Raw genomic sequence first — 13734 nt, 5'->3', positions numbered from 1 at the left:
ATAACTATTTCTGATTTCAAGTAGGAGAGTTGCCAAAGGCAAATTTATTCCCTGGAATCTTGTGTGATCCAAGAGGGTGAATGAATCCCTGCTTGCTGAAGCTGTTGGTAACTGCTTTCAGCCTCTTTTTCCTCATTCAGAAATACTGAGGTGTACGGGAGAGTTTAAGGTAGTGAGGTTTCCTCCTTAAGCAATAGCTTTATGGGAGAGGTCTGGTTGAGGAGAGAGGCAGCCTCAGGACATAACTGCTCTCAGTGTTCCAATTTTTGAAAAAATGCAGGCATAGGGCCAGACACTGAATTGTCGCCACCACAGTTGTGTACAGCTCTGGCTTGTATGCCTGCCCTGTCTTCCCCTCACTTAGTCAAATTCCTGGGACTGTGCAGTGGGGATCTTCGAAGGGCTTGGTGAGTGTTAACATTGCCCTTGTTCTCCTGATTTTCAGATTGGGTTTACTTGGGTTTAAGGCCAATTGTGGCATTAGTTTCTTTATATTTTCCACCCCCATGGCAAAATGTGGTGCCCTCACAAAGCTATAGTGCTTTATTATTAGCTAACACTTTTGGTCTTTTTCTTTGAGGAGAAGGAAAGATGTCTGTCTTCCCTCATGATGGAAAGGATGCAGCAAAAAATCAAGATAATGAACAAGGACCTAAGTGAAGACTGACTTTCAGTGCGTCCCCTGAGTAATCCACAGAGCAGGTAACGGCAGAAATCCCAACACTGGGGACTTGGTAGCTGCACTCTCTCAGCGTCAGGCAGATTAGTGATCATGAGCCACAGGTCACTGCTAAGAAGTTGATCCAAGTTATCCTTATTTGAATGACACCACCAACAGCATTAGTGACAAAGGAGAAACAGTGCTCAGACTTTGCCGCCTGGCTTAATGGTGATCATATCAGGTAGTAATATGTATTATTATTATTATTATTATTATTGTTATTATTATTTTTGTATTAATATCAACTAACATTTATGGAGCATTTACTATGTGCCAGCACTATGGTGATCACTTTACTTAATCTTATCAAACCCTTACAAATCTAAGGACCTATTTTACAGGTGAGAAAACTAGGCTTTAGAGAGGGTTGGTAACTTATCCATACAAAGTCACAAAATTAATCACTGCTTCTACGGACTCAAGCGCAGGAGGGCAAAATTAACATTGGCCTATTTCATTCAAGATGAAGCTCTTGGGGCTCTCGCCCACGCACGTGACTGGCCTCTCGCGCCCGTTGGGTACTGTGGGGCTCCACGCATCACCTCTCGCGCCCCACCTCGCGCCCCTTGGAGGAACTGCCACCACCACCACCACCACCACCACCACCACCACCACCACCACCACCGCCCCCAGAGTACGCGTCAAAGTCGCGGCGAGGCCTCTGCTCCGGCCATGCCCAAGAATAAAGGTAAAGGAGGTAAAAATAGACGTAGGGGTAAGAACGAAAATGAATCCGAAAAAAGAGAATTGGTGTTCAAAGAAGATGGGCAAGAATATGCTCAGGTAATCAAAATGTTGGGAAACGGACGCTTAGAAGCCATGTGTTTTGATGGTGTAAAGAGATTGTGTCACATCAGAGGGAAATTGAGGAAAAAGGTTTGGATAAATACCTCGGACATAATATTAGTTGGTCTACGAGACTACCAGGATAATAAAGCTGATGTGATTTTAAAATACAATGCTGATGAAGCGAGAAGTCTGAAGGCATATGGCGAACTTCCGGAGCATGCCAAAATCAATGAAACTGATACATTTGGTCCTGGAGATGACGATGAAATCCAGTTTGATGACATTGGTGATGATGACGAAGACATTGATGATATCTAACTTGACCTCAACATTCTGTATTCCAACTTCACTGAGGATTGTTCAACAATTTGGATTTTGGCTAAGGCCTATAAAAGAAGATTAAAATTCCATTAATTTGAATGCAGCTGGGTTAAAGCACAGATTTGTTTCTAAGGTGTTTCTTTAAAAACCGGTAATGTTGAATTAAGTGAAATATTAAGCTCACTTTGTTCTTTAGGTGTAATGGACTTATGGGTAAAAGAGTACAGCTAGTATTTTTAAAAGAGGGGAGGGGAACCTTTCCTATTTTAACCACTTCCAGTAAATAAATGGATGCTTTGAATAAACCATTTGCCCTATATACTTACCAATTATAAGTAAGCCCTAGATTTTACTGGCCTGTTGACTGTATAGTGGCTTTCTATATATTCCAGTTACCTACCTATGTGTATCCTTGGGGTTTTGAATAAATTTAAGGAAAGCAGAAATGATTTGGTCTGTTTTTCATATTTAAATAACATGTGGCTATTTTTATACTAATTTTGCTATTGCATACATTCTTTTCATGACCTTATTTTGTAATGATAAACTTCAAGAAAGCATTTCCAACATGCAGATATTATAATCTGTGTTTTAATAGCAATTTTGAATTTGTAAGGTTAGTAGTTGCAGAAATTGGACACTAGGTGGCACCCAGTTGTCTTAACATTGGAAATACTGATTTGGTTGTAAATTTTTTTTACACTTCCTGTGCATATGAAATATCCCAAGTTTTTTTTACCATGTGCATTATGTTGAACATTTTTGAAGAACTAAAAGATTATTGTCATTTTATTTCAGAAGTCATAAGTGCAAGCTACAATTTTAAATGACATACACATGACATGTATAAATGAAAATTTAATTTCACAACAACTTATACAAATTAAGCCCTTTTCAAAACTATCCCTAAGCTGGGGAAAGAGGTGGGAATAATAATTTAATGAAAAGATAGTCTCCCATTTCTGAATGGAAGAGCTACAGTGGAGAATATAATAAAGACAATGTCATGCTGCACAGTGTATTATACACTTTGTGTTTAGGGTATATTTTGTTGTGTGTAGATTTTTTTCTTTTTTTTTTGCTTCTATGTTATTAGGAATTTATTTAAATTTTATTTTATTGTTTAAAGTATTAGAAATAGTAATACATATATCTCCTTTTCCCCCCACTGACCTTCCCCCAGCCTTCCCTACACCATCACATACCCTCATCCCATGCCCCCAATGTCTTGTGTCCATTGGTTGTGCTTATATGCATGCATACAAATCCTTCAGTTGATCTCTTTCCCCACCTCCCCAACACTCCCAGCATTCCCACTGTAATTTGACAGTCTGTTCAATGCCTTACTGCCTCTGTATCTTTTTGTTCATCAGGTTATAATGTTCTTTATTTTCCATAAATTAGTCAGAGAGGAAGGTAGGAGATAGAAGAGGAAGGTAGGAGATAGAAATATCAATGATGAGAATCATTGATGGCTGTCTCCTATACGCCCTCTACTGGGGATTGAGCTCCCCTACTGGGGATCAAGCCTGCAACCAGGCATGTGCCCTGACAGGAATGGAATTGGAAACTCCTAGTTCATAGGTGCTCAACCATTGAGCCACATGGCCAGGCCCTCATTAGTCTGTATTGCTCTCCCTAGTAGGTAGCAGTAAATCAGAGAGTCCTAGTCTCACCCACCACCTAAGCCTCCAGGCACCATTTCCCTCTTCTAGATCAGATACTTCTTACATAGATGATTAGAAAGCCTAAAACCTGACAAATTTCAAAAATAATTAAAATGAATCTTTCATTCTCGACATTAGATGGTACTTATCCTTTGAAATAGGTACCATAGTTACTGTAGTTAAGGAAATTGAGATTCAACCAAAACTACAGTTAGTAAATAGTGGAAACCAAATTCTACCATGCTCTTTTTCTCTTTTCAAAATTGTAAGCCTCAGTTTTAATTCTGCCATTTACTAAATGGTGTCCTTTGTGTATAGAAAGTTACATTTGAATCTCAATATCCTTATCCATTAATTGGTTTTTATATCATTTTCCAAATTTGACTCTGTATAAACAGACACAAATATACCCAGCAACTCACTTTATCATATCTTGAATATCTTTCTTCATCAGTACTCACTCTTTTTAAAAAAAAATCTTTATTGAAAGTATTACATACGTCCTCCTTTTCCCTCCATAAATCTCTTCCAGCTCTCATCCTCCCCCAGTACTCTCTCTTAATGGCTCTTAAATGGTTGCATATTATTTATAGCAGATCCCTTTTACTTGTTGAATGAATGTGAAAATCAGTAAAGACCCCTAGGGTATCTTTGCTGATACAACCACACCTCCTTGCAAGACTCTATCTTTTGAATGCCTTCCCCTATTCCAAAGCTAGAATGGGAGACAGGGAACCAGCAGTTTCATAGAATTTGGTCATATATTAAACAAATGTGAGAAGCATCTTACTGTCTTATTCACTAACCAATAATGCCTGAAGTCTTTCCCAGGTCTTGTGTAGGCAGCCCTGGGAGAAAGGTTCTGATCAAAACTTATTCAAAACATATTATTTTGAAGAATTCACACCATGTTCTCTCCACTAGAAAAGGCCACCATCAGGCACAGACAGCAAGTTTCACTTGTTGAATAAAAAGCTCAGTATTATAAACAGAACCTCTGAGTTCCCTCATCTTTTTCCCTCCTCTGCCAGCTGGCGACAGCTATAAAACTTATGGTAAGAGTGCCACTTACTGTTAGATTCATTACACTGCAATTTGAAACCAGTTCTTTAATCTTTGATTCTAAATGCCAAACACAAAAGGCAAAAGACTTAGCAGAATTGTTGACTTTTGATAACTTACTAAGTATCATAAATTATGCCAAGTGCTTTGTAGTCATAAAACCACAAAACTGACCTTATTTCTTTTTCTTTTTTTTAAATATATTTTATTGATTTTTCACAGAGAGGGAGATAGAAACATTGATGAGTCATCGATTGGCTGCCTCTTGCACGCCCCCTACTGGGGATGTGCCTGCAACCAAGGTACATGCCCTTGACCGGAATCAAACCTGGGACATTTCAGTCCGCAGGCAGACTCTCTATCCACTGAGCCAAATCAGTTTCAGCTGACAGTTCGTAAAGTGGAAATGATATATAGGTATCTCCTTAAAATACACACAGAAGTCTAAGACATAAATGCCTTAACATGTCCAATTTCCACATACAAATCTCTTCCTCAGTCCAGAATCATGAGTATCTAAGAGTATGGACTTTATATGGTAAAAATGTTGAATTCTCATCTTAGCTCCACTACTTACTACCTAATATTATTAACTGTAGGTTGCAGTAGAGAAGTGGTGAAGTATGGAGGTTAAGTGCTTTGGCTTTTTTTTTTTTGTCTTTTCCCTTCATTTTTATAAAAATATATTTTATTGCTTTTTTTACAGAGAGGAAGGGAGATAGTTAGAAACATTGATGAGAAACATTGATCAGCCTGCCTCCTGCACACCCCCAACTGGGGTGTGCCCGCAACCAAGGTACATGCCCTTGACCGGAATAGAACCTGGGATCTTTCAGTCGGCAGGCCGACGCTCTATCCACTGAGCCAAACCAGTTTTGGTCCTTCTTTGTTTTTAAAAATACATATGTTTTTATTGATTTTAGAGAGGAAGGGAGGATAGGTAGAAACATTGATGAGACAGAAACATAAATCAGCTGCCTCCTACACGCCCTCTACTGGGGATTGAGCTCAAAATACAGGCATGTACCTTGACCTCTTGATTCATGGGTTAATGCTCAACCATTGACTCACACCAGCCAGGCTGTTTTGCCTTTGAGAGTAGAAATTTTCAATCCTAGCTCTGCCACTCACTGTCTTGGTAACCTTGGGTAAATTACATAACCTCTCAGAGCAACTGATTCCTCATCTGTAATATGGGTATAAAAATTATATTGATTTCGTTGGGTTGTTGTGAGGATGAAATGACTATGTAGTTATTAGAACAGTGTCGACAAAGCCCTATATATGTTTGCTTTTGACTTTCAATCAGATTTAGGATAAAACAAATTCTTTCCGTTGGCCTTGCCAAGATAAAACTGTCAGATGTTTTCATACATTCAGGGAAAAGCCACAATATAAAAGGGGGACCTTGAAATCTAGTGTGTTGCCCAAGGTATCAGGGAGGGGAAACTTAAAACCTATATGGGAAAAACATCAATGTGAGAGAGACACATCTAATGGCTGCCTCCCACACACTCCCAAGTAAGAGTGGGATCAAGCCTGCAACCCAAGGTACATGCCCTTTACCAAGAATCAAACACTAAACCAGTGTGTAGGCTGACACTTTAACCACTGAGCCACGTTGGCCAGAACCATATAAGCTTTTAAACTTATAACTATCAGATCTTGTGCTACTTTATATCATTGAAATAGTTAACATCAAAATTCTTTTAAAAGACCTACAAAATCAGATCCTCTCAATGTCAGAATTTAAGATTGCTTATGGAATTTAAATCCCTTAATCCTCTCTCCAAACACAAATTAATATATAAATTATGTTGTAGCTCTTGTAACAGCGTGACTCAATTAGGTTTCTTTTCCTTGCAAGGATTTGCAAAACAGCCAAAAATTGGCTTTGTACCTTTTTAGCCCAACATCTTTAAGATTATAAAAGGGTTGAGGGCAAATACGTAACCAGATTTCTTTTGAGAGCTGCTCAAGTGTTATGCAATGTCTAGCTTGCTCTCCCAGAAGAGAATGGAGTATCCCTTCCCCTTCATTGAAAACTTACGTCTGGCCTGTGTCCTCTGGAGCCCAACAATCCACCCCAAATACATGCCAGAAAAAAAAAAAGGGGGGGGGCGGGGCAATCTACTTGAGAACAGCCTACACTCCAAAGATTTCTAAAGAGAATGAATGTTTCACATATAGAATTGACCTGTGGTCACTTAAACTGGTTTTTGCCTGCTCTAGAGCTGAGGACCTTAATAGAGTAATGATGAGGATGGTATACTGGAAACCAGGGACAGGAAAATATGAAGTTTACATCTGGGAAAAGGCATTACCTTTATTAGTGATTTTTTTTTAACACTGATACTTAAATTTTGATTATTTGTAGCAGAATCATCCAAGGGCTTATTAAATCACAGCTTTTTGTATACCACTGCTGGAGTTTGATTTAGTAGATCTGGCGTGAGGCAAGAAAACATCTAACAGTCTCTGCCACCAAACTCCCTTCCCATTGCAGGCTTCCAGCTTTAAACAAGTATGAACTGAATTTTAAAGGAAATGTACCATTAACTACCTAAACATTTTAATTACTAAAATAAGTGGTTGCAATTAAAAGTGATCAAAGGACTTATCTGTCAAAACCAGTTTGGCTCAGTGGATAGAGTGTCTGCCTGCAAACTGAAAGGTCCCAGGTTCGATTCCAGTCAAGGGCATATACCTTGGTTGTGGGCACATCCTCAGCAGGGGGTTTGCAGGAGGCAGCTGACTGATGTTTCTCTCTATCCCTCTCTTTTCCTCTCAGTAAAAAATCAATAATATATATATATACATATATATATATATATATATATATATATATATTTTTTTTGTTTTGTTTTTTGTTTTTTTAAGGACTTATCTAATTGACTAAAAAAAGTTAAGGGACTCATCCAGGATAGGGCCAAGACTGTTTGACACAGTGTATTTACAGGTACAGTCAAGAGGAAAAATAAAATTACTATTTTATAATTCTATAGAATTCCTCTTATGTAGTTAATATGTTATAATACTTTAGAGAGTAAGCAAATTTTTAAGTAAAATATAAAGATTTCACAATTTCATATTCATACTACTTGATATTTTTTATTTATTTATCATTCTTAACGCAAATAACAAGTCTATGTTCCAAGGATGAAAATTTGCTATTACTAAGGATTATCTTCAATGTTTAGTGCAACTCCAAAAACAGGAATATTCCATTCAACAGCAGCACTTTGCTTTTTAAGTTGATTACTCTTAGTGCAGTCACACTCATTGCTTATGTTTGCCATAAAATGAAATTACTGCCTGTGATACCTCATAATCGATGAAGTTGGAGAGTGAAGCTGTTTACATAACTCCTATTCATCTCTTTTAAGACTCTCCAAGAGCAAATTAACTAATATATAATGCTATTTACGGAAAGGAAAAAAGAAAAATAACAAAAAATCCTTTATGGTCTTTCATTCATTTCATCAATTAGAACGCACAAGGCAGCATCTTTCTCTATAATCTGGTCTTTCCGATGACCTGAACTTTCTCTTTCTTGTTCATTCTGTCCAGCACAATTGTTGCTATCATCAGCATCCATTGGTTCAGTTTTTACTTTTACCCCTGCTTCTGAATGGGGCAAATCATCAGGCAAAGAAGCCAAGCAATTCTGAATCATCTCAATGACTCTTTCCAGATGCTTTTGAAACCTCTCAGCTGTTTCAAGGCGTTGACGTTTCTGCACCTCCATCATGACCCTGAGGGTCTCTCTTGCTTGGTGAGGTCGGTATTCATTTATGAGATGATGAACATGTACAAAAAGCAGCTTAAGATCTTCCAGTTTCTCTTCTCGCTTTATACTCCCAGGGCTCCTTATCAATATATCTAAGAGGTCTAAGAAATTAATAAGGATAGACATATTCAGTTTTCTCAGTTCTTTCTTGTGATCAAACTGCATAGGATGAAGCCGTTCGATGCCCTGACTTTCTAAAGGGCGGATGATAAGATCATCACACTGGAACTGGTTGCCAAACATCATGTAACTGTCTTTTATTGGAGGTGGAGGCTTGGGAGCTAGTCCTTCCTGAATATTTTCATCTGTATACTCCTTGATGTATTGCATCGGAGGTGGTGGAAGGGCACTCACTTGCTGTGGCTCACCCATGGTGGAAGATCAAGAACCTACAAAAATAGACCAAAGATTTAGAGGACCTCTACAAAACAAACCTGTCACATTGGGTGACTAAAGACAGAATATTTTTCTTTTTTCGCCCTAGCAGTTGGGGGCCCAGAACAAAACGATCTCCGTGGTTTCTAAAACTAACATTTATAACAGGGAAAGGTTGTGATCCTTTTCTATTATCCAAGTACTTTCTTTCTCCACATAATATTTTCAGCACCACAAAAAATATGCTGCAGTATATTTTCATCTATAAAGAAAATTGTGCTCATTTAGACTGATCTTAATCAGGTTTTTCAAGATATAAAACACCATCTAACATGAAAGATGGCAAATAATATACTGGAGGTAGTTTTATACTGGAATTTGTGAAGTTCAAAGGACATCAATGGAACTTTCCTGAGTCTCCACCAAGCCACAATGGCTGAGAATCAATGAGACAGGAGTGTTTATTCTCCATATCTGATTTGTCTCCCCAACCAGACAATAAGCTCCATAAAGGGAAAAATTTTGTCTATCATAGTTCTTGCTATGTCCACAGTCTTGCACATAGAAGTTTCATAAATATTTGTTGAGCAGCTTCATTTCAAGAGGGCTCCAAATCAGAGAAGTTGGAGGTACAAACATCCTTAATGTATGTTCATTCTTTCATATATATATTTAATATATGACAATGAGTATCCAGGGATGATTATTATGATGATAGATAAAATTTGAGTGCAAATTAGTATATGCCAGGAACTATTCTAAATACTTTTCTCGTGGTTGTGAGAAATCCGAGAAAAGAAAGGTGCTCTTTCCATTTTAGAGATGAAACAAGTGGTTGAGCCATTTGTGTAAAGTCACAGAGTAAGTAATAGAGGATGGGTCCAGAGTCTCAAGATCTCAAACACTACATTATACTACCTTTCAAGGATAAATAAAAAACACTACCTCCATCCCAGTATTACTTACAATCTACCAAAAAAATAACTACAAATTTTAAGGCTACTACAAAAGACCAATAGATCTGACTACCAAAAATAAATATAGCACAACAGAATGGTGGTTACCAGAGAGAAAGGAGGGTGGGAAAGGGCAGTAAGGTTAAAGGGTCAAATACATAGAGACTAGACTTTGGGTGGTAGGCACACAGTGGAGTAAAATTATAAGGATGTACTCCTGAAACTTACATAATGTCATGAACCAATGTCAACCCAATAAATTTAATAAAAATAAATCTAAAAATTCAATTTAGCAAAGTATAAGCAAAATAACAGGCAATCTCATTTTTCTGGGATAAAATGCTTACAAGCTAACAAAGGGCAAAAACTAGAAATTTCTATTTTTTAAAAACATTATTTTCTGACTCCATTTCCCAGGAGCACCATGACTTCAGGAATTGCCTGTCTTGTTCACAACTCTACCAAGCTGCACCTCAAACAATGCCTAAAAGGTGCTAGGTCCTCAATAAAGGTCCATTGAGTGAATCTCTCAAAAACAAAAAACAAACAAACAAAAAAACTACCTTAAAGAAGGATATAGCAGAAGATGGCAAGATGGCAAGGAAAATGCAATTGTTAAATAAAGTTGGGATGTCCTGACCAGATAACTCAGTTGGGGTTAATGTCATCCTGATATGCTAAGTTGCAAGTTCAATTTCCAGTCAGGGAACATACAAAAATCAACCAATGAATGCAAAATTAAGTGGAACACAAATCAGCACTTCTATCCCCCCCCCCCCTTCAATAAAATCAATAAATTTTAAAAAATATAAATAAAGGGAAAATAATCAGGCTAATACACTTTGTTTTAAGATGCTGTAATTTTTAGAGAGGAAGGCAGAGGGAAAGAGACAGATACATCCCCTCTTACTTAATCTGCCTAACCACTCTGAGTTAGTACTGAGTTAAGTACTAACCTCACGTTACAGACAAGGATCCCGAATCTCCATGAGGGGAAGTTCTGGCACCAAAGACTGGCACACGGTCCAGAGCAGGGATTCGAACCCTCGGTCCTCTGAGCCGCCCGCCGCCAGCCTCAGCCAGGAGCCGCGAGGCTCCCGGCTGTACGGAGGACCCTGGCATCCTAGGGAAATGGGGGTTACTGAACCCTCCCTTCTCCGGACTGACCTTTTCACAGCGATGGCGGTCTTTTAGTGAAACCAACGCCAGGTCGCAGCCCACAGGGACCCACTTCTTCTACCGCAAATGTGGCTGCGACAGGGCAGTTGTGAGACCTCTCCAGAGGAGCGACGGGACCACTGGGCTCGGGAGCCACCTCTTCCCCATCCCAACCCGGGAAGCTCAGCGGGAGGTCCGGTGGGGACGCCCGAACCCGCAGCCCGGCCCGGCCGCCCCACACGGACGGACGGACGGACGGACGGACGGAGGCAGCCCCAGCCCGCCGGCCGGGGAGCCACGCCGAGGGCCGCCTGGGCTGAGGGAGCCAGCGCGCCCCGCCCCAGGTCCCCCCCATCCCCAGCCGGCCCTAACGAGGCTGCGGGGTCCGGGAAAGAGGAAGGCGAGGCGAACGGAGCCCCAAAACGTCGCCGCCCACTCACCTCAGAACTGCGTTTACTCTGGCAACGGCGGGTCCCACGCCTGGGAAACGCGACTTCCGGGAAGAAGTCGGTGACGCTGTCTCTTTATTGGCTGAAAGAGCTGTTCTTTAGCCGAGACTTGTCCCGCCTCACACCACTGGCTCGCTATTGCGCCTGCGCGTACATTTTCTCTCCTCGCCCCCCTTTTCCCCCCGTCTTTCCGGCCTGCCCCCCTCCATCTTTCTGCAATGCGGTGGCATGGTCGCCAGGGGGCGTTAAAGTGAGATAGTACCTCTACTTTCTGCCCCTAAAAAGTAGCAGCTGGTAGCTGCCTTTCGTGGTTTTTTTTTTTTTAATGCTTAAAATGAAACAAGGCATCTATCTACAAGCCTTCCATAATGGTTAGAAAGTATGGATGAGCAGATACTTTTTTAAGTGATGTCGACTCCCCACCGTCAAAAATAAATTTTAAACGAATTAGATTGGATTTTATATACTATTTAAATGGTTTTTTAATCTGGAAATATTTGTGACCATGATTGGCAATGAGTAATATATTTCTAATTTCCATTTCTTCACCATCCACTGACTTTTATTTTCATTTAGAAATTCAGAGATGTCTATTCTATTCCCAGGCAGCAAATTAACAAAATAAAAAAGAAACCAGATGTAAAGATTTATTTGAAAGGTTATTTTCATTAGAAGTGTCACAAATTTCTAAATTCGTGGGCAACTTATGAGAGCATGGTGCACATTAAAAAAAAGATGTTATTCTGATTTTTAAAAAGTTCTCAAATTTACCTAATTAAAATAAGATTCTGTGATTTCATTTTTTAAAACATCTTTTGGAGTATTCAAAATGTCAACCATAGGTCGCTGCCACTGACTCTCATAGTTTGCTGGCAGAACTAAAACATGATACAGCCTCTTTAGAAATCTGCTTGACACTTTCTGATATAGTTAAACATGTAACAATTACAGGGCCCAGCAATCCCATTCCTATGTAGTTACTGAGAACATATGTCCATACGTACAAAGACGTGTATATAGATGTTTATAGGACTGACAATAACCCAAATGTCCATTAACTGGCAAATGAATAAATGAATTATGGTACCTCCATTCAATGGAATACGCCTCATCTGTAAATAGGATGATACATGCAACAACACTGTTGGACCTCAAAAGTTGTATGCTAAGAGAAAGAAAGAAGCCAGGCATGAAAATCTATATGTTGTCAGATTCTATTTCTATGACATCCAGAAAAAGGCAAAATTTTGCACATGAACAGCAATCAGATCAGTAGTTACTAGGGACTGGGGTTGAAGGGAGAAGAAGGAACACAGCAGGGGCAGAAAAGAATTTATTTGGGCAGATGAAAATATTCTGTATCATAATTCTGGTGATGGTGGTTATATGGAAGTACATATTTATCAAAACTCATAGAATGATACACCTGGCGTTAATTTTACTATATATAAATTATACTGCAATAAATCTATTCTTTAAAAAAAAATTCGGTGGTGCCTTGGCCGTTTTTGGTTAGAGCATCAGTCTACAGACAGAAACGTTTACAGTTGAATTTCTGGTCAAGGGCATATATCTCGGTTGCAAGTTTGATCCCCAGACTCTGCAGGGGCACATGCGGGAGGCAACCAACCAATGTGTATCTTTCACATCGATGTTTCTCTCTCTCTCTGTCCCCTCCTCCCTTTCTTTCACTCTGTAAAGATCAATGGAAAAAATAAGGTGAGAATTAACCAAAAATAAAAATAAAAACCTGTGGTTAATGATTTCATTTTCTTTTCTTTTTTTAAAAAAAAATATATTCTATTGATTTTTGTACAGAGAGGAAGGGAGAGAGATAGAGAGTCAGAAACATCGATGAGAGAGAGTCATCGATCAGCTGCCAATTGCACACCCCCTACTGGGGATATGCCCGCAACCAAGATATATGCCCTTGACCGGAATCGAACCTAGGACCTTTCAGTCCCCAAGCCGACGCTCTATCCATTGAGCCAAACCGGTCCTGGATGATTTCATTTTCTTAAGAGTGTTTTCTTTTATGGTTCATATGCCTTTTGTGTCCTAGCCAAGACATCTTTGTCTAAGGCATGGTCACAAAGATTTTCCCTTGTGTTTTCTTCTAGAAGTTTTATAACGTCAAATTTTGTATATTTTTAGTTAATTTACATGTATGTTGTGTAAGATGAGCTGAGATTGCTCTCTTTTTTTCACGTGGGAGTCAAATTGTTCCAGCACCATTTACCTTGATTTTGATTTTGTTGGCCTTACCACCTCTATCATTGGTAGACAGGTTCATAAATAACATCCTGAGCTTCTTATTAGTCAGTTACATCATATTGCTGCTTATTGATCAGCCCAGGCATAGGAAAAGAAAATTAGCAAATTACATTTTTCATCTCAAAATCCTGTTTCTATCATATAATTTTTAAAATTTTTATTTATTGATTGA

The 13734-nt window shown here is 39.1% G+C and overlaps 2 protein-coding genes and 1 long non-coding RNA gene across 5 annotated transcripts; 2 read left to right on the top strand and 1 right to left on the bottom strand.

Moving 5' to 3' along the window:
* The first annotated feature begins 1345 nt into the window (after window positions 1–1345).
* LOC118710874 (eukaryotic translation initiation factor 1A, X-chromosomal) lies at window positions 1346–2077 on the top strand. Its single transcript, XM_036423641.2, has one exon. The coding sequence runs from the start codon at window positions 1394–1396 to the stop codon at window positions 1826–1828; it is 435 nt and encodes a 144-aa protein (XP_036279534.1). The 5' UTR covers window positions 1346–1393; the 3' UTR covers window positions 1829–2077.
* A 170-nt stretch (window positions 2078–2247) lies between these two features.
* Window positions 2248–2845, top strand: LOC118710876. The gene is made up of 2 exons (XR_004985578.1): window positions 2248–2284; window positions 2386–2845. It is a non-coding gene; the product is annotated as an uncharacterized LOC118710876 (long non-coding RNA).
* Window positions 2846–7654: 4809 nt separating this feature from the next.
* On the bottom strand, window positions 7655–11407 carry MED7 (mediator complex subunit 7). 3 transcript variants are annotated; one of them, XM_036423640.2, is made up of 2 exons: window positions 11280–11407; window positions 7655–8739 (listed from the first exon to the last, which is right to left on the bottom strand). In XM_036423640.2, the coding sequence occupies exon 2, from the start codon at window positions 8720–8722 to the stop codon at window positions 8021–8023; it is 702 nt and encodes a 233-aa protein (XP_036279533.1). In that variant the 5' UTR covers window positions 8723–8739; window positions 11280–11407; the 3' UTR covers window positions 7655–8020. The 3 variants fall into 3 exon arrangements, with proteins under 3 accessions (XP_036279533.1, XP_045432898.1, XP_045432899.1); XM_045576942.1 differs by lacking the exon at window positions 11280–11407 and adding an exon at window positions 10849–11160; XM_045576943.1 differs by lacking the exon at window positions 11280–11407 and adding an exon at window positions 10638–10656.
* Between the last annotated feature and the right edge of the window lie 2327 nt (window positions 11408–13734).

This window comes from Pipistrellus kuhlii, unplaced genomic scaffold (genome assembly GCF_014108245.1).
Source record: "Pipistrellus kuhlii isolate mPipKuh1 unplaced genomic scaffold, mPipKuh1.p scaffold_m20_p_8, whole genome shotgun sequence".
NCBI classification, from domain to species: domain Eukaryota; kingdom Metazoa; phylum Chordata; class Mammalia; order Chiroptera; family Vespertilionidae; genus Pipistrellus; species Pipistrellus kuhlii.
This window is presented reverse-complemented; position numbering and strand designations above follow the sequence as displayed.

Excerpts from the sequence above, each read along its gene's own strand:
- MED7 (XM_036423640.2), bottom strand. The coding sequence starts at position 8,722 with ATGGGTGAGCCACAGCAAGTGAGTGCCCTTCCACCACCTCCGATGCAA.
- LOC118710874 (XM_036423641.2), top strand. The coding sequence starts at position 1,394 with ATGCCCAAGAATAAAGGTAAAGGAGGTAAAAATAGACGTAGGGGTAAG.